Genomic DNA, 25,002 nt, shown 5'->3' on the forward strand with positions numbered 1-25,002 from the left:
AATAATTTTAGGCTAAATTTAAGATAATAATAATATAATAATATTAATAATCAGTGTTAAGATAATAATAACAATAATAATAATAATATTTTTTTAAATAAATTTAAGTATGCCGGAGACCAAAAAAAAAAAAAAAAGTTGCATACAGTGTATTTGTAAATAGAAACGCAGAAAAAACAAATTGACATTGTAAAAAAAGAATGATAATAAATACAACAAAAAAATAAACAGGTGTGTAACAGAGACATGGCTCAAGAGAGGAAGGGTGGGCCCACACAGACTGCTTATGCAACAGGCGCAACATTTGCTACGCCCCTGTCCTAAGGTACCAAAGTTATATATTTCAGAGGGAATGGTGGATGACCTGATTTGTCATACAATCACATGCTGTGTAACTATTCTGTAGATATTAGGACGGACTTTGATTATGTCTCACACATTTTAGCAGTTCTTTTGAAAAGCAAATTTCAACATTTTATTTTGAAAGGTTTCCTATTTTCAGTTTTGGTCTAGTTTTCCATGGAAAACTTGACAAAGATAAAGACAAAATACTGGGTTTTGTAGTTTTTTGCAAAACTATTCTGAACACCAAATAAAGGAGAAAACGCACCACAAAGAACAATACTAAGACTTTATTATAGTCAGTATTTAGTAAGATAAATTTGCTCTACATTGTATAAACCTGAGTAAACATTGCATAGAACTTGGAAAAACACATCAAAACAGATAAATTAGTATTTATTGGAGAAAAAAAGGTGAATAGCATTTCCCTGATGGCTACAATCCCAAACGGTGTGGATCAAACCTTTACACAATTTGTGAGACGCCACTGATGAACACCACTCATATAAATTCAGAGTGCACTGTCATAATGCAGCCACTCTTGGATGGACACTGAGAAATGAGAGCTGCAGTGATTCTAACAGGATCATCTTGTGGCTAATGGCTGGTGCTCAGTTAAACATACAAACAAAATGCATTTTAGGATAATATACTAATGGTTAGTGTTTAATGTCAAATAACCAAACTGTCTTTCTACCTTAAATTTACATTAATCAGCTTTAAAATAAGTGACTATAACAATAAATTTATGCAGACTGCATATTTGACAATGGGAGAAGAAGTCATTCATATTGTCCTGTAACTGTATTTAAGCCTTTCATGACTCATTTTTAGTTGTAATATTGCACAGTTGGAGAATTTGTACTGATGCTGCACTTACAATTCAATTATATTTTTGTCCAAATTAGAAAGACAGTTTACCATATTTTGCCAAGCTGTTGTGCCCAGTAATCACAGGTGCACCAGGATGTCTAGTGTCGTGACAAAGTCTGTATTGCTGATTTAAACAGGGAAGCCTGACTAGTTGTTCCTGGATGGGTGATATCTTCTGTCTCTGTGCTCTCAGGGCTGACGCAGTGTGGGCCTCATAGTGACGAAGGGAAAGTTGTAGGTGTGTGGGAGCCCCTGATGAGTCGTGAGGTTGAAGGATTGCCATGAGAACGGACGCAGGCCCCCCTGCGTCGTGGGGCCATTTACTGCCTCCGCTACCAGCTGGACAGCCATCTGGTAGTCCGTCACCTGTACCATGAGATAGATGGGTGAGGAGGGCACAAAGGAAAGAGTGAGCAACAGGAAGGAAGTGAGGTTGCTTAATATGGTTCGGAAATCTAATAGACATCCATGAAGACATTTCTGCTGCCGTTAATGGAGTTTAGTCATTCAGAACCCGTATTTAACTTGTAATGGTTGTGTTCAATCACTGTTTGTTCTATGCCATATTTAAATTGCTGATTGCTCTTTTGTTTTTTTAGAGTGGAAAGCCGTTGACGTAAGCAACAGACTGTCAAAATTATTTCCATGTTTGCAGCTCTTTAAGGCAGGGTACATATGTGCATATTCTAAAATCTGGCATCTTTGATTGAAACATGTGCAGTTGCTTTAAACATTATACCAATGAAGCATTGGCATGTTAGCATTGTCATTGTGAGCATGTTAGCCGCCATCAGCTAGCTAGGCTGTAAACTATAGTCTTGTTGAACAAAGAATATAGTAAAAATATCAAATGACTCAACACAACGGGTAAAGACAGTAAAATATCATTGCAAGTTTTACAAACATTTTAGAAAGTTGGGGGCAGAGATAGTGGCACTTCCGGGTGGGAGGGCTGGTACAATCTAATCGAATTCCTGAAATTCAGTTTTGGCTTTTTGTTTTGGTGTGCCACCCCGAGATTTTCCGTGACCCCATCTGCCAACCCCTATGAAAAATTTCTGGGGGTGCCACCCACTGACAGTGGTGCCTAGCCAATAAACAATATCAAACAAAAGGCAAAATCATTCCGATACATAAAACAGATAAATGCACCCAAAACAAGTCTGTATTAATTTTGTAAAATAATTTTTTTAATGTACATAATCTTAAACTTGATTGGGGCACTAATGTGCTAATGACCTCTGACCTTAGTGTCATAGCATCCTCCTGGACGTGGTCTCCTTGGTCTCAGGTCGTTCCGACAACAGATGGTTTTACATGGATGGCCCTTGGAGTAGGGATCTCTCTTGTAGTCTGAAATAGAATCAGTCTGACCTAAGTCACGCTGCTTAATGTCTGAAAATAGCAACAATATCCTGAATTATTCGTGTGTTGTTTTCTGTCACATCCCTGAAGCCCTTTGAGTTCAGGAAAGGCTATGAAATATGAGGAATGCATGACTTATTGTTGTACCTACTGTTGTATCTCATGATGTGTTTGAGGGAGCTGAGGTCAGACACCTTGGCCTGGTCCCTGCGGAGGATTTTGGCCCGGGGACAGAGGTCGTAAGAGAAATCCTCTCCGTATCTTTTCCACATCACACCGTACCCACTCAGGTTGTAGATTTCAGCATGAAATGGTATGTTGTATGATGGCCAATAACCTGCCAAATGCAGCACACCAAAGGTGGAGGATGTCCAGACAAATCACCACCTAAAAAAGCCATCCTGGATAAAACCAATAAACCTATAGGCCTATGTTTTATTTCTTACCTCTTCGTAAAGCTTGAGTCTGATCAGAGTGCATCACCTTCCCAGGAATCTGCTCCACCACAGTCAGAGCTCCATCCCTGATACTGTGACCCAGAGAAACCCTGTCGAGGTCTACCACCATGTACTGGCTGTTATATGTACCTAAAACACAGAGGGGGACATGCTCTGTTTCCTGCCTCACAGGCACAAAGAATCCTCATGGTTTTTGAAGTCAGTATCACTATAAATGATTAACCTAAACAGTAGTGGTGTTGCATGTTTTAGCCACAAATTACACAAATTTTATATATTTCCAGAGAATGCTGATAGCTCTACAGCAGACATTGGTTGCACAGAAATCAATTTGGAGACACTTGTGCATGCTTTAAATAGGTAAACCATTACAGTGAACAATATGTTCTCTTTATCATTATTATTGGTCATGGTTACATCATAATAGCGTGGTACTAAAGTCTGGATCATCATTAAAACTGTCCTTGCTGCCACTTTCAAGGACACTCTGACAGATCAGAAGTAAAGGGAAGTCGGTAAAAAGCGGTTGCGTTGACGGAAAAGTGAAACTTGTGTGACAGTCATCATTTGATTTACATGAAATTTACATGGCATGGTCTCCAATTGATATAGATCAACATGAAGTACAATTAGTATTTGTTTTCTAGCACCACATAGTGGATACAGGAAGGAACAAAATTTACATTGGGTTATTTCCCACTCGCACACTCCACGCAGGAAATACCAGTTAAGTGTCCGACTTTACAGAAATGCACAGCCGCACTGTTCAGCGTCTTGCTAGTACCCATGGCGTCTTCTTCTTCCTCCGCAAAATGAATCACATTTTTGCATTTTTCCAAAACTCACAAAACTTCGCACACACATCAGAAGGGGTGCAAAATGTGATATTTTATTAAATAAAGGAACCATTATTATTGTTCTTTTATTCCTTGAAATTAATCACATTTTTGAGGGGTTAAAGGTGCTCCAAAACTCACAAAACTTTGCACACACATCAGAACCAGTGGCTGCACTGTAACCAACTGTGCTTTGAGCTTAAAGGCTATGTCAAGTATTGGACAAATTAAAAATTTTGGCCTGCTGGTGGTGTGAAAGGAAAGGTCAGAGAATCACCAAAGTCAGTAGGATTTATCCTCTTGGGACCACGAATGTCTGCATAAGATTTCACTGCAATCCATCAATCAGTAAAGATATTTGAATCTGTATTTAGGTAATGGACCAACATTGCCAATCCTAGAGCCATGCTGCTAGCCGGCTAAAGAATTCTTTAAAGGGATAGTGCACCCAAAAATGAAAATTCAGCCATTATCTACTCACCCATATGCCGAGGGAGGCTCAGGTGAAGTTTTAGAGTCCTCACATCCCTTGCAGAGATCCAAGGAGAGAGGGGGTAGCAACACAACTCCACTTAATGGAGGCTTATAGCGCCCCAGATTCAAACATTCAAAAACGCTTGCGCGCGAGACCAGGGAAAGCACGTGAACACACATGAAAGCGTTGCCCATGTCTCACGGTCTCGCGCAAGCACGCACACGTGGGCACTGTGCACAGAGAAGCAGTTAGAGCTACAGGCTACAATAAGGCTAAAAATAGAGTTCAAATGTCAGGGCTTCAGGACACTTGGATCACTATGGACGAGCAGTATGGAGATATTTTGTGGTTTCAATTATGTGTTTTTGGACGTTTGAATCTGGGGCGCTGTAAGCCTCCATTAGGTGGAGTTGTGTTGCTATCCCCTCTCCCCTTGGATCTCCACAAGGGATGTGAGGACTCTGAAACTTTACCTGACTCTCCCTCGGCATATGGGTGAGTAGATAATGGCTGAATTTTCATTTTTGGATGCACTATCCCTTTAAGCTAGCTGCTGAAAAGGAGTGTCAGTGATCTTCCGAATATCAGATATCAACACATCCTTGAACACACCAACGGGTAAAGTTAGACTGTCTCTGTGAGCACTGCAATACTGTATTGGCATAAACTTACTACTTTCTACGAAGAAGGAAGTTAATTTTAAAACTTCCTTTGATCTTTGGAAAGTTTGCATTGACATAAAACCTACATGATTTGGACCAAAAGATGCACACCTACCACAATAGTATAGTGGGATTATGTAATACAAAAAAAGTTGCATTATTATCTAGTTGCATTGCTTCCAGTGTGTGATTTGCACAGGAAAAATAACATGCACAGTCCTGCATGTGCCTGAGGGATCTGACATTAGAGATGGTTAACTTCTGGCTCTGGAGTCACTGACTTGCACAGACAGTAAATCCCCAACCTAACCCTGTCTACGTCAAGATTAAGAACAGGCAAAGGTAAAGGCTCTCATGCCTGCAGGCCACCACAACAGTTTGGCAGGACTGGATAGTATGAGAGCAGACACTGTTGGGTGATGAGAGGACTTTCAGTCTCAAGAACACTCTGTCCTGTTCTCCTGTGCCCTCCCATAGCAACATGACGTGAAAGATCAAAGCAGCTGCCCAATTAACACAAGTGTCATGTAATGAGAAGGATGGTCTGTTTGGGAGTCTGGTAAATCTCTATGGAAATTTGTCCTGTGAATTTTTACATAGTCAAGGTTTTAGCTCCAGACCAAGGTAATTCATCATTCATGCCTTTCTGCAAGTCTGATTTTCTTCCTGTCTGTTCTTAATTCTCTGCCCTGTCCCATCTTACTATTACTCAAATATAGGTTACATTAATTGTTAAAGTAAAAGTACTCATATTCATGTCCCCCTGAGGATGGACTGTAATAACTTTGGTGAGCCCCTGACTTTTCCTACAGCGCCACAAGCAGGTAAAAGTTCTCCCCTTATCCTGTGAAATATCTCAACGTCTGTTTAATGAATTGGCACATAATTTGGTGCAGACATTCATGGTCCACAGGGGATGAACTCTACCAACTTCTGTGAAATGTCTCAACAACTAATGGACAGATTTTTGTGACATTTAGTACTGATGTTCATGCCCCCCACAGGATAAAGTGTAATAACGTTGGTGATGCCCAGTTTCCGCAGCCATTGGCTATCAGTGTGACAACGATTTAGCTTCGGAGGACAACGACCAGTATTTTGGGGATATGGGTGTGGATATCCAGATGACGGCCAAGACTTTCTCTTCCATGCGCCAGTTATTGATAACTGTCTGATTAGCAATTTGAGATGTTGTATACACAGAGTCATGGTATCTTCATATGAATGCAGATAAATACAAAAAATAGAAGCTGATAAAAAGTCCTCGGACAATAGCTGATGGATTCCGAGAATGCATTTCGGCCTATGAGGTCTGTCTCTTTTGCTCTTCACATAGACTGTTTACCTTCATGCAACCAAAGCCTACTCAAACAGCATTGGTCAATAGTACAAACATAAATCTAGACACTTTCACCATGGATGTATAACAAGAACTGGATACAGTGTTTCCAGTCCAACAGAAGTGGCTATCTTCTGCTGGCTGAGGAGCTAACGTCTGGTTTAGCCCTCTTCTATCTTGAATGGGGATAAAATAGTTTAGTCATGCGGCTCTTCTAGACTTGAGAAAGGTTATCAGACCAAATGGATCATATTCCAATAGTGAAATGAGTCATTTTCATATCCACTCATTCATAGACGTCTCTTTCATAATGTAAGTCTATGGCATCACATGACAAACCTGGAACTTGTAATTCCACATTTGGCCACTAAGTAAAATTGGCTTCAAAGCCCAGCACTTTTCATGGGGGTCTGGCTTTTGATACCAAAATCTTGTCTTTTTGCCCACAGATTCTACAAACATATGCAGATATCTCTTTATATTAATGATCCCCTGACCTTTTCTATATATATTTGATTGTTTATTTAAATTACCTTCTCAGTATTGATACCTGGTAGGCCACTGTCCGCTGGCACTGATTAGTCATGGTTGATCTTTAGTCTGTCAGCCATTTCTTTGGTTGTGAGATGATCGAGTCTAAATAATAATATGCGAGGCAGGCAGAAGCTATAATCCGTACGATCAAAATGTTTGCTCAGGCAAAGATAAGGGAGTTCTACATCATGTCATCTGCTGACACGTCTGGAGGGATTTAAGGGTTTAGAACAGATTCTGTTCAACTGAAGAGAGATTGGTGTATTCATGTATTTGAAAAGTGGGTAACAACTTTTCAAACTTAACCTACTTTGATTTAACTCACATTAAGAGGATTTTACCTGAGTTGTATTTGGAGAAGACGTGTGCCCACTCCTCTCCACTGTGCGCCAGGCTGTTGGCCAGGCGGACTCTCTGCCAGGCCAGTAGGCTGTGAGGGCTGAGCTGGGAGAACAGAGAGGCGTTGAAAACACCGATGGAGGTCTGAGTCATTAGCAGGCCGCTCCCAAGCAGGTAGAAGTCATCCAGAGACATCAGGAAGCCTGGAAGAGGGGGAGGAGGAGGTGGTGGTTTTAGGGTCATGTTAGGGAAATACTCGAGACACATGAGCTAATAAACAATAATAATAAATAACAAGAATACAGTTTGTGCAAATTTGCAAATTTAATCTAATATTGCCTATAGGAAGATCCATCACTGCTTACTGGTATTACTATAACTACACACAGAAAGACATACTTCTAGTTCTTTTAACACTTCTGATACTAAAATTATATTTCCATTACTACTACTTCTATTGCTACTACTTCTGCTGCTGCTGCTACTATTATTAATGCTTATACAATACAGCCGCTGCTATCAATAATGTAAATCATAGGCAGAGGAATATTTCCACCACCCCCACATCCACCTCTACATAATGTATCTGCATCTGTTCTTGCTCTGTGGGCCCCGACCTGCTGCTGTGTACGCTGAATGTTTCACATTGTCAGAAAGAAAGCAGCTTAAGGAGGCTGCAGGGGTCACACACCACCTCCAGTGGCAGGGGTGTATTTCATCTCTTCGTTTTAATATAATGAAGTGATATCCTTGGCCTGCCGGTCTCTAAAAATAGTGCATTAAAACCACTGTTCTGATAGCAACGGAGCCCGTAAGAGGATTTTTATGGCCCGGACCACTCTGCAAATCTTTGCCCACAAAATTACTCAGCCTCCTCTGACTCGACGGTGAGGGAATACATCATTGTTTCTCTGTTTTGTACACACACGGCGGTGGATGGTTCCTCGTCACTGACTAAGCTGTGTGCTTAGCAGAAGAATTACTTTCAGTAGGCAAGAGAATGTACATTAAGGATTTGGGTTAAGTCCCTGATGTCAGTGTTTATATTTTCCAAGATGGAAATGAAACCATGTGGATTAATAAGGACAAGCAGTTCACCTCTGCGCAGGGCTTTTACAAGAAAGCTGTGTATCGCTGTAACATAGGTTGACAAACTGGAGGAGGAGAGAGTGTAAATACAGGCTGTGCAACTCATAAGTGAGACACTGTACTTTGTGTAAGTGTGTGTACCAGGGTAGCTGCTGAATGACATCTTTCCGGTGGCGGTGTGTGTGTCAGACACCCTGATATCCCAGTGTTTATAGATTCGCATGGTGGCTGCATACGTGTACCAGCTAGAGTGGCCAAACAGTAGGTTTTCAAAGCCTGGCAGCACCTTGGACACAGAGGAGGGAGAGAACAGGTCATGGTGAGGGTTGTGTGCATGTTGTGTCTGACGTTGGCAGTAATAAAACAGTGGACTATTTAGGGCATGTATGCAATTTACTGAATCACTGTTACTATCACGATTGTTATAACTGTAATTTCCTGACCCCCTAAACTTTTTAACCAGCTCCCCTGATCACGTCAGAATTTTGAACAGTCCAATAATTTGGCTTATGATTTAGCACCTGCAGAACTATGACATTCCCAACAGCTGTACTTTGTGTTAAGCGCTAATAAGAAAATGTTTGCATGACAGCAATATTAAAGGAATACTTCGGCCACAATACGATTGTTTGAATGTCATTAACTCGCCCTTGTGTTACATGGAATTCTGAAATGCCTCATGCCAGTGAATGAAGAATCAATAAACAGAAAATTCATAGGGGTCCATGTTTAACAACAACACGACTATATCAAAACATCCATTTACAAACTCTCACACAACTCATGCAGTATATTTTAAGTCTCATTTATCCAGTCTTATGCTCAGTACTTCCCAAACATATGCATTTTTGCAAAAACCTTACTATTTAAAACTTCACTATATCCACTACAGATTACTGAATACATGCCCTCAAATGTAATTTGTAATGTATTCCATTAGATTACTCAAACTAAGTAACGTATTCTATATACTTAGATTACTTTTGAAATACTTTAAAATTGTCTTATTGAGCTCATTTGACTGGGTCTTACTTTTCTGTGCTGAAAACATGTGGCAGTGTCCTGGCTGTGCACCTCTACTGCCATTGTCATGTAGCGATGCATTGCAAACACTTGTTAAAAATCTTTACATGCAAAATGCATGCCTCATATGAATTTTACACCGTGTCCTAATAGTAAGTGAGCATCCCTCTCTGTCCACACTAAGTCTTTTGAATATGCACTTCCATAAGTAGGTTGTGATGGTCATTTACCAGTAATTTTCATTCCCTGGCAATGCCCCTTCAGTCAGCTCTCACCTTATTTAGGTTTTTGTAGTGAAATGAGGAGGTGTTGTGTAGATAATGTCTCATTTCAACTTCATAAATTAGCTGCTCCTTTAAAAGCGATCGACAGATCGATAGAAAAAGGGCAACTGGCAAAAGGTTCAGCTCAAAACATCAGCGCTGCATTGCTCGCAGCCAGTTAGAACATTCCAGTAGAAAACAATACAATCAAACTGAAGTTCGCACTGCATTCAGAAAGGACATGGTGTTAGAACAAATATAACAAAAACAAATAATGTAATCTCTTCAAATAATCAATATTTAAAGACAGTAACCATATTCAGAATACTACCAATTTAAACTGTAGCTGAACTGTAACGGAACAGAGTTACTCCTATTTTTGATTTAGATATATAACGCCATTACTTCTATTCCATTACAGCCTCCATTGCATTCCAATGGAGCATGCTGCTCACATGCAAAAGGGCTTTAAATATTAAGGTTTTAATGAAAATGCATGTGGTTGGGAAGAGCTGAGCATACAACTGCATAAATGAGCCTTGGGTTGTTATTATTATTATTATTATTACAAGGTGTGTGAGAGTTTATCAGTGGGTGTTTTGATATAGTTTTGGTGTGGACCCCCATGGCTTCAATTCATCAAGAATTTTCTTGTTTTTTGATCCCTCATTCACCATGGAGGCATGTAAGAAAATCAAAGTTTCTTTGCATGAATCTAGTGTAACACTGGGTGACTAATTGATATACACATGATCATTTTTGGGTTGAAGTATTCCTTTAAGGCTCCTGTAATGAAACGAGAAAAGAATAATGAAGTCTCATTAATTAAAACCTAATGATGTGATTGCAATGCATCACTCAATCTTCGCCATTCCATTTGTACTTTGTTTTGCCTGAATGAGTGCAGGTGGAAGAGAAAAACATCCTCCTCCCAGTGGCCTTTTGCACTCATCGACACACTTCAGAAGAGGAACCCCCATGCACAAGGACCCACAATAAAACTAATTAGGCGTCAAGGCCTCCCAAGTGCTCCTTCACAGCTTGAGCCAAATGAGCTTGGCCTAACCTTAATGAGAGCAGTGCAGTGGCCCATTCCTGGCATCCTAAAAGTGCTGGTCCCTGTGGAGGAGTTGGAGCGAGGCGTCAGAGCTGGGATGAGGTCCAGGAGGTCGCCGACGCCATTCAGAAACTGGAAGGTGAACGCTGACAGAGGCTGGGGAGAGAGGGCGGAGGTGGCAGAGATGACTGAGATGGTACTGTGACAACTCTCTCACCAGCTCTCTAAACACACACACATACATTCACACACCTCTCTATGTTTGCTTTTGGCCCACTCTGCAGCTCCGGCGTGGAGTCCGTCCAGCTGGGCCAGGATCAGTCCCAGATGCTTCCACAGGGGGTCACTGTATCTCTTCAGTTTCACCTGCTCTCTGGCCCACTGGTCCTGTTTGCTGCGGATCATTCAGACAGCTGAGAGCCACTTTAGACTGTTTCTGTCACTAATGAGTGCTTTTTGCAGCTTCTTTTGATTTAGCTGTCCATCTGAGTACAAAATTATAGCATTCACTGCATGCATAAATGTCAATTTCGCAATTGGTGTTTACCAAATATGAGACAATTCTGCTGAAGATGCCAGTGAGTCATCAATCAAAATCTTAAAATTTGAATTTCTACAAATAAAAATACTAAAATAAATACAAATATAAAGTATTTCACATAGGCAGATCACACTGGGCCCCTGGGCACAGACACACAGACGGCCCCACCACCTCTGCTACATAGGAGCAAGAAACAGAGACTGTGTAGTTGTTTGTTGTTTGGCTGTTTTGTGTCTTTTTGTGGTTGTTGTGCATCTCTCTGTGGTTTTGTGCTCTTTGTAGTTAATTTCTGTCCCTTTCTGATAAATTTGTGTCTCTCTTTTTTGCGTCTGTGGTTGTTTTCCCCCTTCTGGTAGTTGTTTTGTGTCTCTTTTTTGTCATTTTGTAGGCTTTTGTAGTCATTTTGTGTTTATTTGTGGTTGTTTTGCCCCTTTTTATAGTTGTGTCAGTCTCTTTGTGTCTCTGAGTAACATTTTAAAGGTAAAGGGGCCTCTGACACTTTGGGCCCCTGGGCCTGTGCCCATTAGGCCCGTTCATTAATCCACCCTTGGTCTTTCAAACCCATTTAGTCAGGTAAAAAAGTATCTCAACCACCGTAGGACATGATATCACTTCAGTGAATCTCTCTCTTCTCTCATTCCTTGCAAGTTTCACAGACTGTTTCTCTTCAGCTGAAGGGAGGAACCTCTGGTATATTAAGAGTATTCTTAGCGTCTAATCTCAGTGTAAGCCATGGACATGAGCAGATGGTGGGACTGTACCTTAAAAACCTTTTCAGGGGATTCAAGACCTTCTCATCCTTTACGAGTTGAGGGTACATGTTGGAGTAATGATTGAACATCTGTCTGTGGAGAAAGAATAAGAAGACTGTGGGAATTAAACCATTTCTATGACACACCAAGTAAATACAGTTAGAGCTGCAGTTACTAAGGACACTGTCACAACTGTAGTCAGTACTGTAATCCAATTAATGAAACCAGTGGTTCTCAACCTTTTTCGTATCAAGGAACCCAAAATGTATACACATTATGCCAAAGACCCCCGTCTTCAGGGGCTTCCATCTGAAAAAACATTAGGTTGTTTGATATAAATAAGACCAGAATTCTCTATTTTCTGATTCAACATCTAGAACAAAGACTTGAACTGATGATGTGTTCAGGTGAGTTTGTCCGTCAGTAGCAAACTGCGGTTGCGTGGGCTCAGAGAGTTTTAGTTTGAGATATTTCAAACAAGTCTGCTCGTGTTGGACTGTGACACTTACCCAGCAGTGAGGTAACCCTCCAGGTACCCCGCTAGGAAGAAGGTGGTCTCATCCTCCTGTGTCATTCCCCTATGACCCGCGCAGATCTCCAAGACCCCCCATCCAGAGAGGAGCAGGGTGTCATTGAAGTAACCGTAGGCTCCCCCCTCTGTCTCCATCACCCCCTCTTTCAGGATCACACTTTTCTGGGCAACATCCCAGTACACAGTGGCCTCTTGGAGCTCTACCATTGTGTGAGGATTGACAGGGTTAAGGGGTTGAGGTTGAATAACACATATTATGTAACATAATGTCATGACACCAATTGAATGAACTATAAGGAAAACAGGACTTATAAATAAAAATAAATTGTTTTTTATTACTGACTTGACTTGACTTTTTACTGTTAAATGAATATGACTCAGGGTTCACATTGATTAGTGTAGTTACTTGGACATACAGATAGAATTTAATGTAATATTTGAAGCTAAATCTGATTTCTAGCATGGGTAGGTATATACATACAAGTAAACATGAGCGATTTAGTAAATATAAAATGACACAAAATAATTTATATGTTTAAAAAATAATATATAGCCTATATAAATAGAATAGTACAGAATAGAACGAAGAAAAATATGATATAACACCTAACATTTAGATGACATGTTTGTATGATAACATGAAATGTATCTATAAAAATATAAACATCCAGCTTGTCTTTAACAGTAACCTAACAGTAAGTTTAATTGTATTATGCTGGATTAAAAATAGGTTTCCCTTAAATTACTCACGGTTAGTTTGCACTGATGCGGCCAAAGTGCTCAGGAGGACGCACAGTTTGATGCTTTGCTTCTCCATGCCAGCTGATTTTTTCCTGCGAATCTCTGCCTACTTTAATAAATATATGTCCTTGTTAAGAGTACTTCCACTGAGGGCGCCGGGGATGGAGTGTGTTTTCAAGACCCGATGAACCTCCGTTTTCCGGTTGCTGTTTGTTTTAGTTGCTTGAAACATTTTTCGTAACAACGATATGTCTCATAACATTCAGCTTCTCCGTCCCTGAGCAAAAGAGTTCACCCCAGATGGGACTCGAACCCACAATCCCTGGCTTAGGAGGCCAGTGCCTTATCCATTAGGCCACTGGGGCGGTATGAAAGAGGGGCGGGGTCAACCCTATTTATATCCGGAACTACCGGTTGTTTATAACTGGTATGTCTGTAGATATAATATTTGTAAAATTCAAAAGCTCCATTTTTACAAGTTGAGTTTCCGAAATAACATTTTTATTAGTTTCTCTGAATATAAAATATATGCACGAATATAAACAGTTGGAAAGGTCGAGTGACGCGATCACCATGGTGATGCCTTTACGTTTCATGGATGGTTCCATTATCTCCTCTATATAGGGGTGTTTACATTAGCCGAATGTGACTTTACGATTAAAATATGCATAAAAGTTCCTAGATAGAGCATTAAAGCATAGAATTTCATATTAAATATCGTAAACTTGTTGGTGTTGGTAAATCTTTTCCAGCTGCTTTGTATTAAAGCTGTGCAATATTTCACGGTGTTGCCCATTTCAGACTGGACTTCACACGCTTGCGCAGTAGCAAGTATGGTTTTGAGAGAAAAGAATTTCCACCGCTACGTTAGGAATTTAAATAAATAGTCTGTATGGAGGTAAATATATTAGATATATATTTTCAGTGACAAAACAACTACTAACCCACCTGTGAGGCAGTCGACAGTTTCAATTTAATGTCAGGTATGGGTAGTACTCACAGCTAGCTAGTGTTAGCCACCTAGCATTAGCTTGGTAACGTGCCGTTAGCAACGATAAATACAGTCAACTGACTGTGGCGACGTGATGCTTCCGTCTGTAAAATACTAATGCTACTACTGTGCCCCATCTTTTATACAGGAACTTAAGAAGTCACTAAAGATGCCGCTCTTTGGAAACACATTCAGTCCGAAGAAGATTCCACCCCGCAAGTCTGCATCTTTGTCCAGCCTCCACACGGTGAGTTTAAAGACTTTGTGTTCTTAGGTAACGTCATTGTGCTAAAACCACTGTTTAAATAAAGTGTGCTGATGTAAAAGGTCAAATAAGGCTTATCTCTCATTGACCCTTTAATCTACACTGATCAACCAAGAGGATATACTGATGGGATAAACAAACGTAAATGTGTTAAACACCTTGTTTTGGGATAACAGAGGTGTGGATTATGCCAAAGGGACTGCATCTTGACATTGTGTAAGCATTCATACATTCATTGCATGCAGAATGACCTATTGTATTTGTACCTCCTCTTGTCTTAGTTGGATCGCTCAACAAGAGAAATAGAACTGGGCCTTGAGTATGGACCTCCTGTGATGAACCTTGGAGGTCAGAGTTGGAAATTTGAAGATGGACAGTGGATATCAGGTAATGAGTTAAAAATGCTGATCTAAATCAGTGCAATGGGTGCTTCCACAGTTTACGTGCATAGAGTCTCACCATTTCCGTGGTCTCTGAATGGCCAAAACAACATTAATTCCTGTTTTTTCTGTTTTTGGTGAACCAGAATCTGGTGGGAATGGGTCTGGTAGGGAACTGCAGCGGCTTAAGAAAAGAAATGTGCAGCTGGAGGAAGAGAACAACCTCTTGAAACTAAAGATTGAAATTCTCCTGGACATGGTAAGAGCTGAGCAGCTTTCATCATGCCTTAATATTCTCAGTAGCATTAAAGATGGAATATGCAAGTTTCTGCAAGCATGCTACTAATTTATTCTGGCCCCTTCCTCCTCTAACCTTTGTCAGACAGATGCAATGACCTTGGATAAACCTGTGTTTTTCATGTACGAATGGCTCAGGCAATCAGGTTCTATAACAATGCTTGCAACATAGGTTTAACACAAGTCAAACACTGCTTGGATTAATTCTAAAAGTTTGCATAATACATTTTAATATACACTCAATTTCCAGTCGATGGGTATCAGAAGCAGTTGATATTAGATGTCATTATCGTCCTACAAAATCTGTTAAATGACTGATATTTAATCTTTCCCTCCTAGTTGACAGAGACGACTGTTGAGTACCATCTGATAGAAAAAGAAGTGGAAGATATAAAGACCCAACACCGAAGGAAGAAATGACAAATCTGATCCAGTGCCTTCATCATGGAAAATGTTGTTTATTTGCAGACAATTTGAAGTTTGCTGATGTAAAAAGAAGTGTTACTTTGTTTTTCTTTTGTTTGCTCATAACTACAGAGATAAAGTAATGAGCCCTTTTTTTTTTGCATAATGAGGATTCTTGTGTTGTAGATCTTGGCACTGCTTGTAGTTAAAAGCAACTACCTTTCAATCAGATTTAGTGTCTACTTTTGTTTGTCATATCCTGCATTTGTAACTGTAAATCTGAAACAACTGTGAACATCTTTGTTCAATGCACTACATCTTCTTCTACATCTTTTACATATATATGACAAGTATTGTCTCACTGTTTCTTCTTATGTTTTTTTGTATTTACTGTATTTTCTATCTAGATTAAAAGTAAAAGCCATCACAGGGAGTGCCAGTTTTTTCACTCAGTTTTCAGAATATTGCTAAAACCACTTATTGGACTGAAAGTTTGTTGCTTAAATAATCCTCATAAATTAAAAGTTTATTCTTGACCTTGGGGACAGTAGTTTGACTCTCAAAGGCTACTTGCTGGCTTTTTGCAGAGCTTCTTGGTCAAAATGCTGGTAATGTTTATTACAACATTAGAATTAGATCATGATAATGTAATGTAATGCTTTTGCACCAACCTGCATAGAAGATCTTGGCTTTTTATTCTCTTCTGCATTGCTCATATTTTTATGACACTGTCATATTCCCCATATCATGATGTAATGATCACATTCTTATCCATTCTGAAAAGTAGTTTGGAATTTCATTGCTCTTGTGAGAGTGCACTTCTCAAAATGGGACTTTTTCTTCAAAGTACAACTGCATATCATGATAATATACTGTATTAAAATTAATAATGGATTCCTGTCAATGAAAGGTACGGCCTTTCATGAGTAAGTTTGACCCTCTTTATCTAATTGATGGCTGTACATGTAAGTTTAAATGCTCAGTGCAATGATTGGTTGAATGGCCCTAACTGCGCAGGCGCAGACTTTCATCAGTTATTGCAGTGTTTCAACGTTGGTGGTGCCGACAGCGGGAGAGACCAAGTAGTTTCTAGCTTTTTCTTTCAACACTTCAAGCCGTCGCCTTTGCTTTTACAACTATCACAATATTCAACGATTCAGTAGCGGACTTTATCTGTGTACACTTCGCTATTAACAATGCCTCGGGGTGGTAAGTATTGACATTAAAGTAAATGCTAATTTCAGCAAGCTAATTCGAGCTGACGAATTGTTAGCTCGCTAAAGTACTATGAAATCCTATGAACTCTCACATGCTTAGCTTTTAGCATGCTAACCGGTTAGCATGGAATATTTGCCGGTGTGAGCGATTCTGGAAAGACACAGCATGTACCATTAGTGATTAATCAATGTCTTAACATGAATACTTGATGATAATTTCAGCATTTAAACGGTTTAACGAGTCTATTTCTGGCCGTTTATCTATAACCGCTAGCACCATGTGCAAAGTAGAGCGCTGTAGCTTACCTAAACATATGTATTAGCATTTACTTTGCTTCTTAGCAGATAGCGACTGTTGCTACCACCAGATATGTGCGCAAATCTTTTGTTTAAGTATTCACTGGATATGTATCTGGCTGTTTTTGCCTTCTTGTCCCGAATACTAGCTCTACCTTTGCCTGTGAAAATAGCTGGCCCTCAGTGAACGTCATGTGTGACTCATCTCCTACCCCGCATACTCTCTGTCCTTGTTTTCACTTTGCACCAGCTTGAGATCTTAAATGTAGAACTGTAATTACAAGTTTGAACTGTGTTGTGATGTTATCATCCAGAGATGGTTAGGAACAGGTGTGTCCACATACAGAGAGTATACATACAGACAGACACACCTGTACCACATAATGCCATCTTGATTATACATCACCGCAAACTGTGACTGATGAAATTATCATAGTGTCTCGTCTAGGCCTTTCAGTATCAACTAAAAAAGTTTTTTTGAGGCTGTTACTAATTCAAGGGCAACATTTTAATGACATTACATCGTACAGTTGTTGAGTGGATGTAGCATAGATGTAAACGTGTCCCTGTACTGGAAATGATTTCGCACACATTGTAGTTTGCTTGTATAATGACAAACTTCAAAAACAGATGGATGCAGTTGAATTGCCTTTAACAACTATTACATTTGTTTTACAGGGAAGAGGGGCCACAAGGGCAGAGGGAAGCAATTCAGCAACCCTGATGAGATTGACCGACAGATGAGAGCACAGAAAGAGTTGGTGAGTGAAAACCTTTTGTGACAGAAATGGAGTTACTGTCAGACTAGGTCTGGTTTGATTCAATGTGTATGTTAACAGGAAGAAAATCCTGGTGCAGACAAGGAGAGCTCTGCAGATTCTGATGAAGAGAGCAGCAGTGAAGATGAATCTGACGTGAGTGATGTCAGGGCTTTAATGTTGACTTGGGAGTGAAACTACTCGATCTAGAACTTGGTGGGGTTAAAGGACTGACACTACACCTAATAATTAGCGTTTAAGTCTTGCCTTGCTAAAATGCACATAGCTGAAAATCTGTTGTCATTGCTGTCTGTATTCTTATGTAACATTGATTACTTTTGGCATTGGTGGGGAATTAAAAAATGCACATGAAAAATAAAATGGGTCTGAAAGTGTGTTTTGAAAAGTTCACTACCCTCTGCCATTATTTCCCAGCTCTGCAGGGGTGGTTTCCTGTCTCACTTGTGTTTTATAAAGGTGTCCCTTTTTGTACACAGTCCAGGAAGAGGAGTGGAGTGGAGGGGCTTATACAGATCGAGAATCCCAACCGTGTGTCTCAGAAGAACAAGAAGGTGGCTGAGGTAGACGTTAATGCTCCCAGAGAGCTGTCTCGGAGGGAGAGGTAGGTGTCACACAGTTACTTAGGAAAGGACTATTTGTATTTGTGTTGTTGTATTTTTGAGGTTCTTAAATCAAATCATTTGCCCTGGCACCAGGCTTTTTATTTTGTTAACTTGATCTTATGCATATGCCCCCCTGTTCTCTCTGCCAGAGAGGAGATCGAGAAGCAGAAATCAAAGGAACGCTACATGAAGCTCCATTATGAGGGGAAGACTGAGCAGGCCAGGGCCGACCTGGCCAGACTGGCCATCATCAAGAAACAGAGGGAGGATGCTGCCAAGAAGAGAGATGAACTCAGGAAAGGTGAGAGGTTGCAATGATTTTTGCACCAAACAGTTCCATAACGTTAAAACTTTTTGTCCTCGGGGTGGAAATTGTAAATCACTTCACGGATTTGAGTATTTATTTCAGTTTTGTTTCAACAGCTGTAGACACATCATCAGTCACGTCTGACTGCCTCTGATTGTCTTAAATTCAGTAGCAAGTTTATTCTGTTGCTGTTTTGAACATTTCCATTTAGGTGGAAGGTGGACACTGCATACAGTGTTTCTGTAAGTTGTTAATAAAGTTGGTAAATCATTCCTAATAAATATTACCTCTATCTCAGTTGCGAGATATCCAAAATACTGGAACGCATTTTTATTCTTCCTCACATTTTCTGAATTCATAAATATTCTGGGGGCTGTATGGGAAGCTTTTGTGAGATGTATATGGCAGGCCACTAGTTTACGATCACTGATCTACATGAACAGAGTTATGTTTGATTTTGTGGCTTTCAAGGTGCTCTAATGCTGTTTTCATACTACACATGACACAGCAATAGCATGACCAGTTACATTGTTGCAGAGCTACTGTTGAAGTGTTAGCACCAGCCAAATGCTGGTAAAATACGCAAGTTGCTACTAGATTTACTTCATCCACCAGCCAAACAAAGATAATCTGTTGAGTGGCTGATTCCACCAGCCACAGTGGCAGGTGGACAGAAAGTTAATTTCCAACCCTGGTTATGCTGTCACAGGCTTGTGTGTGCCTGCTACTTGCAACAAAGCACCTCGACTGAACGTCCTTTAAAGTTTGTATTAGGTGAAAACAAGATCTATGCTTTTGTTTAGTGTTTGAGCCACATTTTAACAACACCTTTCACCTCCCCATTGCATCCCTGTGTGCACCGCAATACACAGACAGCTAGTATAGCATCCGCTAAGTAACCTAAATGATACAGTAGGCTACCACAGCTACAAACTAAAACATATGATTGGTTGATGCCTCACCATGTCATAAGAGTGCTGAAAAAAGTTGAGGCTGGCTTAACTTTTATTTGTAGTGCATCATGCTTGATAATTGTACCCTATTGTGTATATATGTCTCTTTGTTTTTATTTATTTTATCTTATATATATATATATATATATATATATATATATATATATATATATATATATATATATATATATATATAAAGCCTGGGCAACTGGAGGACTGCTCCAACAGAATTTCCTTATTTGTGCAATGACAATAAAGATTATTCTATTCTATGCCCATCAGCAGCATCAAGTGTCAGATGTCAGTTTGTAGCTTCGTGTCTCCAGCTTCCACTGAAAAAGACTCTAAAGGTGCGGACACACCAAAACGACATCAAAGAACTAGCGGCAACAAAAGCCAACTGTTGCGTCGTCTACGTCGCCTCATGTCACCCTGTGTCAGTTGCATTTGAACACACTACACGGGCTACATCCGACGGCCAAGTAGCACGTACGTTCTGCGCCTGCGTGAGAGGAAATAACACAAAAAGGGAAACTGGAAGTCCAGGGAATGCATGAGATAAACAAAGTAGCCGAGTGAGAGAGTGGTACATCTTGTCAGCTGAGGGTTTCCTATCTGTGCAGCCGAGCACCGCAGCACCTCCACGGACTATTACATTCAGACGGTCCTGATGTTTCCTCTGCAGGCTCCACTTCACTCAGCTGCCCGATAAACCCGCTGCTTCTTCCCACTTTAACCTGAATAACAAACCAGGGGCCTGTATCACGAAGCCGGATTAATGTCTTAGCGAGGTAACTTCAGGGTTAACCCTGGGTTTTCGGTCTCACGAAGCCGGTTCAGTTCTTATCGGGGTAGATCACCATGGTAACTTACTCTGAACGGCTATCCTGCTCCGGAGCGGGGTAAGTTCAGGGTTGAATCTGATCCTATAAAAAGCACCACCCACTGGCCAATCAGCTGTTCGGAAAAAAATGACTCCGCTGACAGAAATGCAGCCCAGTCATGACAGAAGTTTAATTAATGTGATTGATTTTGATTTGAAAGTTTATTTTGAACAATAAAAAAGAAAAGAATGCAACAACAACAGACAATGAAAAGATTGTTCAAAAAGGAGTGGAAAGAAGTCGAAATTTCATCCCACCCCTTCATAGGAAAGAAACTGATCATTTGCGGACACTTAATAGCACCATTAATTAGTGCCAGCATTTTGTTTTGTTGGAGGAAATGATCCCTGTTAAAGATAATGGGCCTAACTGACAGCTTTGCTGCTGGAAATGTGGAAAGTAGCCTATCATGTCTACACTTCATGGTGTTTGAGGGATTTTCCTTTTTGTTTTTTAAAGAGGGAGACTAAGTATATTTTTACACAGCTGTTAATTTCTAACACAGCTCAATATCAGGATGATTTTATTCAGACTATCAATTTGGTGTTGATATGATTTAATAGTGGCGTCAGCTTTAAGCTTTATTGTAGCATATATAACGTTATGACAAAGAAGACCAATTTATCGGACGCAATGATGTTAGACGATAATTGTAATACACACAATTCATCTGCGCAGCATTGATTTCATGGGATCATGGGGAGTGTGATCAGTGTCAGATGTACAGGTACAGGTACTGTAGCTACTTGAACCAGTGATGAGTAATTTAACCTACACATCATTTTATTTGCTACCTTGTTTTGTCTTGATTTTTCCCTCTCTCCTCCTCTATTTCTTCTTTCCTTACCTGCTTTTTTCTTCTCTATTATGTGATTTCATTGATGTTTTGACAGGGGAATTTCTTTGATAAGCTTTTAGTGGCTTCTAACCTCTCCGGCACTTTTCTTTTTTTAATCTTGTAAATGTTATACGGTCTGTTTTTAACATTATGTGCAAATAAACTAATCTAAACTAAAACTAAACATTATTCATCCCGTTATGCGTTGCCATGCATGTTTCCTCCTCCTGCAGCTGCCACGGTGTTGGCCTTTTCTGTAATGTTGCTTTTCTCCTCCTCATATTTTAGCAGAATTAATCTCTGATCCTCACGAGAAATACTGTTTTTTCCCCTCACATACGGCGCTCTGTGAGGACGCTCAGTGACGCTGCGCTTCTCTCATGATTGTGATTGGTCCGCTGCGTGCGCGTTCACGGCTCTTGATAAAGCAACCCTGGGTTGAGTTACAGAGTTGATATCCAGCGTCGTGATACCGATTATCCTGATTGCCATTGTTAGGGTTAGTCAACCCAGGATAGGTCTGGGTAACCTAGGAAAGGTTGATCTCGCTTCGTGATACAGGCCCCAGGGCTCGGTGCTCCGGTTGGATCCAAACAGAGAGCCAGGGCTAGCTCAGACTAGCAGAGGTTAACTGCCTGTGCCTTCCTCCAGTCATGCTGCGGCTAACGCTCCGCTTGCCTCCCAGCTAGCTCCGGTTTGTTATTCAGGTTAAAGTGGGAAGAAGCAGCTGGTCTGTGGGCAGCTGAGTGAAGTGGAGCCTGAGGAGGAAGCACCGGTTAGCCCCAGTTTCACTACAGGCAGATTCACTCGCTACAGGGGCGAGGAAATAAAACCTGAACAGCCAATCAGAGTATTCTCTCTCACCGACTAGCTCCGCCGGTGATTCAACTCAGTGGCCAAAAAGCCGCCGACGCCGACACTGAAGGGCAGACGGTGCAGCACACACTGCAAAAACTAGGCCAACAGATGCTCACCGACGGCCCGACTTTGGTCAACGGCCGACCGTCGGCTTGGTGTGTCAGGGCCTTTAACCTGTTGCTGTGTTGCTTGTTCTGTGAACACAACATTAGGCCCCTATCAGACAGAGTGCGTTATGCAGGTTTCTGAATGCGAGGTGCACCACACTGCCTTTTTGTTGAAGGCTGCCCTGATTAGCTGGAGCGTGTTTTGCAACTGGTTGCATCTTCCTTTTTTGCTCTGTATGATCATGGGTTTTAATGAGCAAGTTACCTACTGTTAAACATGGTGCTCTCAGTCACCAGTGAGCTGCAGTGCAGAAAGCTACTGATTGTGATGTCATGATTTTTTTTTTCTCAGTTAAGCTTGAGGATTTTTTGTGAAAGATTTGTTCATACACGTACTGGTTACTTACTGTGTACACACGGTGTCCTGACACGCAAGGCCATGAAATGCAAATGTGTTTTAGTCAGGAGGAGGAGGTGGGAACTTCAGCAAATGTCCTGGCATCACACAAGATTTGTTACTTTATTGGGTTGTTCGAGCAGGCCCTCCTCGTAACTATCATCTTTTTCTTTTGAGCTTTACATAATTCTCTTTGTTGCCTCTTTTTTTTTCTTTTTTTCAGAAAAAGAAGCTGAAGAAGCCAAAGCAAAGCGCTAGTCCACTACCTGAAAGCTTCAACATGCACTTGTCTCAGAGGGATGGAGAGAGACGGAGATCTGGAGGAGGAGGAGGAAGAGGAGGAGGAGAGCGGGGAGGGGGACCAGTATGAGTGGCATCAGATCAGGGGCACTCCTGAACTCCTGTCCCTCATTTCAAATCAGAGAGGCGTGGGTCTTCCATAACAGTTTGGTCAGGACGGGGCAAAACGGGTGGATCAAAGCGAGACGAAGAGGAATGCAACATTTGGGATGCCTCTAGTTTTCTTCCTCCAGAGGAGACAATCGCAGGTTTTCCAAGTGCTTCACTACCTCTTTGCTCTTCCCCCACCCAGCAGGGTTTTAATTCTGAAGCTGCTGAAGTTATTTTCATTCCTTTTGATTTATACATTTTTACAAGGTTACCTAATACAAGTTTACTTAATGACTGGACAGGTGTTACAGTGAACATGCATGGGGATATTTTTGGTGCTTTACCTTTTTTTTCTCTCATCTCGCCTGTTTTGTAATACGGCAGCTGCAGATGGAGAAAAAGAACACTATTCAGAGGATAAACTGATATATAGGAATTATACAATGTAGTTTAGAATTTGTGGATATGTTGCACAAGGCATTGGTATAATTTTCTAAAGATTTCCCCCTTCATTTAGACACAAATAATCTTTCTCCACCAGCTTCTTTTTGTCCCAGAGTCGCCATGTTTTGATCCCCTTTGTTTCAGTTGGCAAGTTACAGTTGGAAGAATTGGCAGTCCTCCTTCCGCAACACATATTCAAAGTAGAAAATATTTAGTTTCCTTTGCTTTTTCATGGATCTTTCCCTCCAAATTTTCACTTTGCTCACTAGAATCATCTTATTGCTGTCAGTTCAAAAGTGTTTCAGAATGTGTTTTGTAATCTTTTGTTCAAAGCACCTGGAATATTACTTGAATTGCCTACAAGAAACGTTTTTAAGTTGTCATCAGTGCTGGAAAGCATCGTCTCAAAGTTCCTCAGTAACCGTGGCCTTGCCCTGTTTCTGATGGGGTCCTCTGTGGTTCTGTTGGAGGGATTGTGTCTTTTGTTGCCTTTACACAGTTTACACAAGACCAGTTCACTGTCTTACTCCTGTAATTGAAGTCCTACAAAGAACATACACTGAGTTAGTTTATTAGGTACACGAAGAATTCAGTGCAGTCCTTTACATCAGCACTAGTACCAAAATTACCAGCGACCACTCAGCTCTCTGACATTTTAAACCAGAACACAAAATTCTAAACTCCACAAGGAGAGGATTTACTGCAGGGCATTTGTATTGTGTGGACTGCACAGATGTACATGATAAACTGCCAACTCAGTGTGCGGGGGATTTGCCTTGATCAGGACACCAGTATTCCCTATAACATGGAAATAGCTTAAAAAACAAACTGTTGAGATGAGAAGTGTAAGAAATGTAGCCACAATCTAGTTCCAGTTTTCCAACCTGTATTTGAAGTCATTTTTAAAGAATAAATTCAACAATAGATAAATGACTATGTGGTGTTTTGTATTCAAATTTGTAAATGTTTATCATGTACTTAACAAAGCAGCTGGAAGTTGTAGTTCTTTGTGATTAATTCTGTGAAGTGTCTTTTACCTGCAAATTGGTTTGACTCTGAAAGTGACGTCAGTAGACACAAGTGTATTAAATACAGAATGTCGCAGAAGTTAAGTCAGATCCAGAAGCAATTCAAGAAAGACTTAAAATGACACAATGTCAAAGTTTACATGCACAAAATATTCCTTTATTCTGGAAAACACAAGTTTTCCTACTAAAGTGTTTAAATAGCTAATGAAAATGAACATTCCACTAGTATTCCTGTCTGCATGCAGCCGTGTATATGCCGATTAAGGTGCCCTGACATTATCTATCACATCAATATATTGAAAGGTGGAACAGCTGGAGCTGCTTGTGCCGTTTTGTGCATCA

The 25,002-nt window shown here is 40.5% G+C and overlaps 3 protein-coding genes and 1 non-coding gene across 5 annotated transcripts; 2 read left to right on the plus strand and 2 right to left on the minus strand.

The window, feature by feature from the left end:
• Positions 1-774: 774 nt before the first annotated feature.
• Positions 775-13,522, minus strand: plbd1b (phospholipase B domain containing 1b). The gene is made up of 11 exons (XM_049563443.1): positions 13,231-13,522; positions 12,458-12,680; positions 11,958-12,041; positions 10,908-11,049; positions 10,665-10,811; positions 8,454-8,598; positions 7,226-7,426; positions 3,027-3,167; positions 2,732-2,917; positions 2,462-2,568; positions 775-1,581 (listed from the first exon to the last, which is right to left on the minus strand). Exons 1-11 carry the CDS (start codon positions 13,295-13,297, stop codon positions 1,405-1,407), a joined length of 1,620 nt encoding a protein of 539 aa, XP_049419400.1. The 5' UTR covers positions 13,298-13,522; the 3' UTR covers positions 775-1,404.
• trnar-ccu (transfer RNA arginine (anticodon CCU)) lies at positions 13,514-13,586 on the minus strand. Its single transcript has one exon. It is a non-coding gene; the product is annotated as a tRNA-Arg (tRNA).
• Positions 13,587-14,007: 421 nt separating this feature from the next.
• cby1 (chibby homolog 1 (Drosophila)) lies at positions 14,008-16,369 on the plus strand. 2 transcript variants are annotated; one of them, XM_049563513.1, is made up of 5 exons: positions 14,008-14,119; positions 14,361-14,459; positions 14,759-14,864; positions 15,004-15,116; positions 15,494-16,367. In XM_049563513.1, exons 1-5 carry the CDS (start codon positions 14,114-14,116, stop codon positions 15,572-15,574), a joined length of 405 nt encoding a protein of 134 aa, XP_049419470.1. In that variant the 5' UTR covers positions 14,008-14,113; the 3' UTR covers positions 15,575-16,367. The 2 variants fall into 2 exon arrangements, with proteins under 2 accessions (XP_049419470.1, XP_049419471.1); XM_049563514.1 differs by having other exon boundaries at positions 14,029-14,204; positions 15,494-16,369.
• Positions 16,370-16,582: 213 nt separating this feature from the next.
• pdap1a (pdgfa associated protein 1a) lies at positions 16,583-24,565 on the plus strand. The gene is made up of 6 exons (XM_049563511.1): positions 16,583-16,768; positions 17,752-17,834; positions 17,913-17,987; positions 18,329-18,453; positions 18,604-18,755; positions 23,022-24,565. The coding sequence occupies exons 1-6, from the start codon at positions 16,756-16,758 to the stop codon at positions 23,054-23,056; spliced, it is 483 nt and encodes a 160-aa protein (XP_049419468.1). The 5' UTR covers positions 16,583-16,755; the 3' UTR covers positions 23,057-24,565.
• The last annotated feature ends 437 nt before the right edge of the window (positions 24,566-25,002 follow it).

The sequence above is a fragment of the Epinephelus fuscoguttatus genome, linkage group LG20, assembly GCF_011397635.1.
Source record: "Epinephelus fuscoguttatus linkage group LG20, E.fuscoguttatus.final_Chr_v1".
Classification (NCBI taxonomy): domain Eukaryota; kingdom Metazoa; phylum Chordata; class Actinopteri; order Perciformes; family Serranidae; genus Epinephelus; species Epinephelus fuscoguttatus.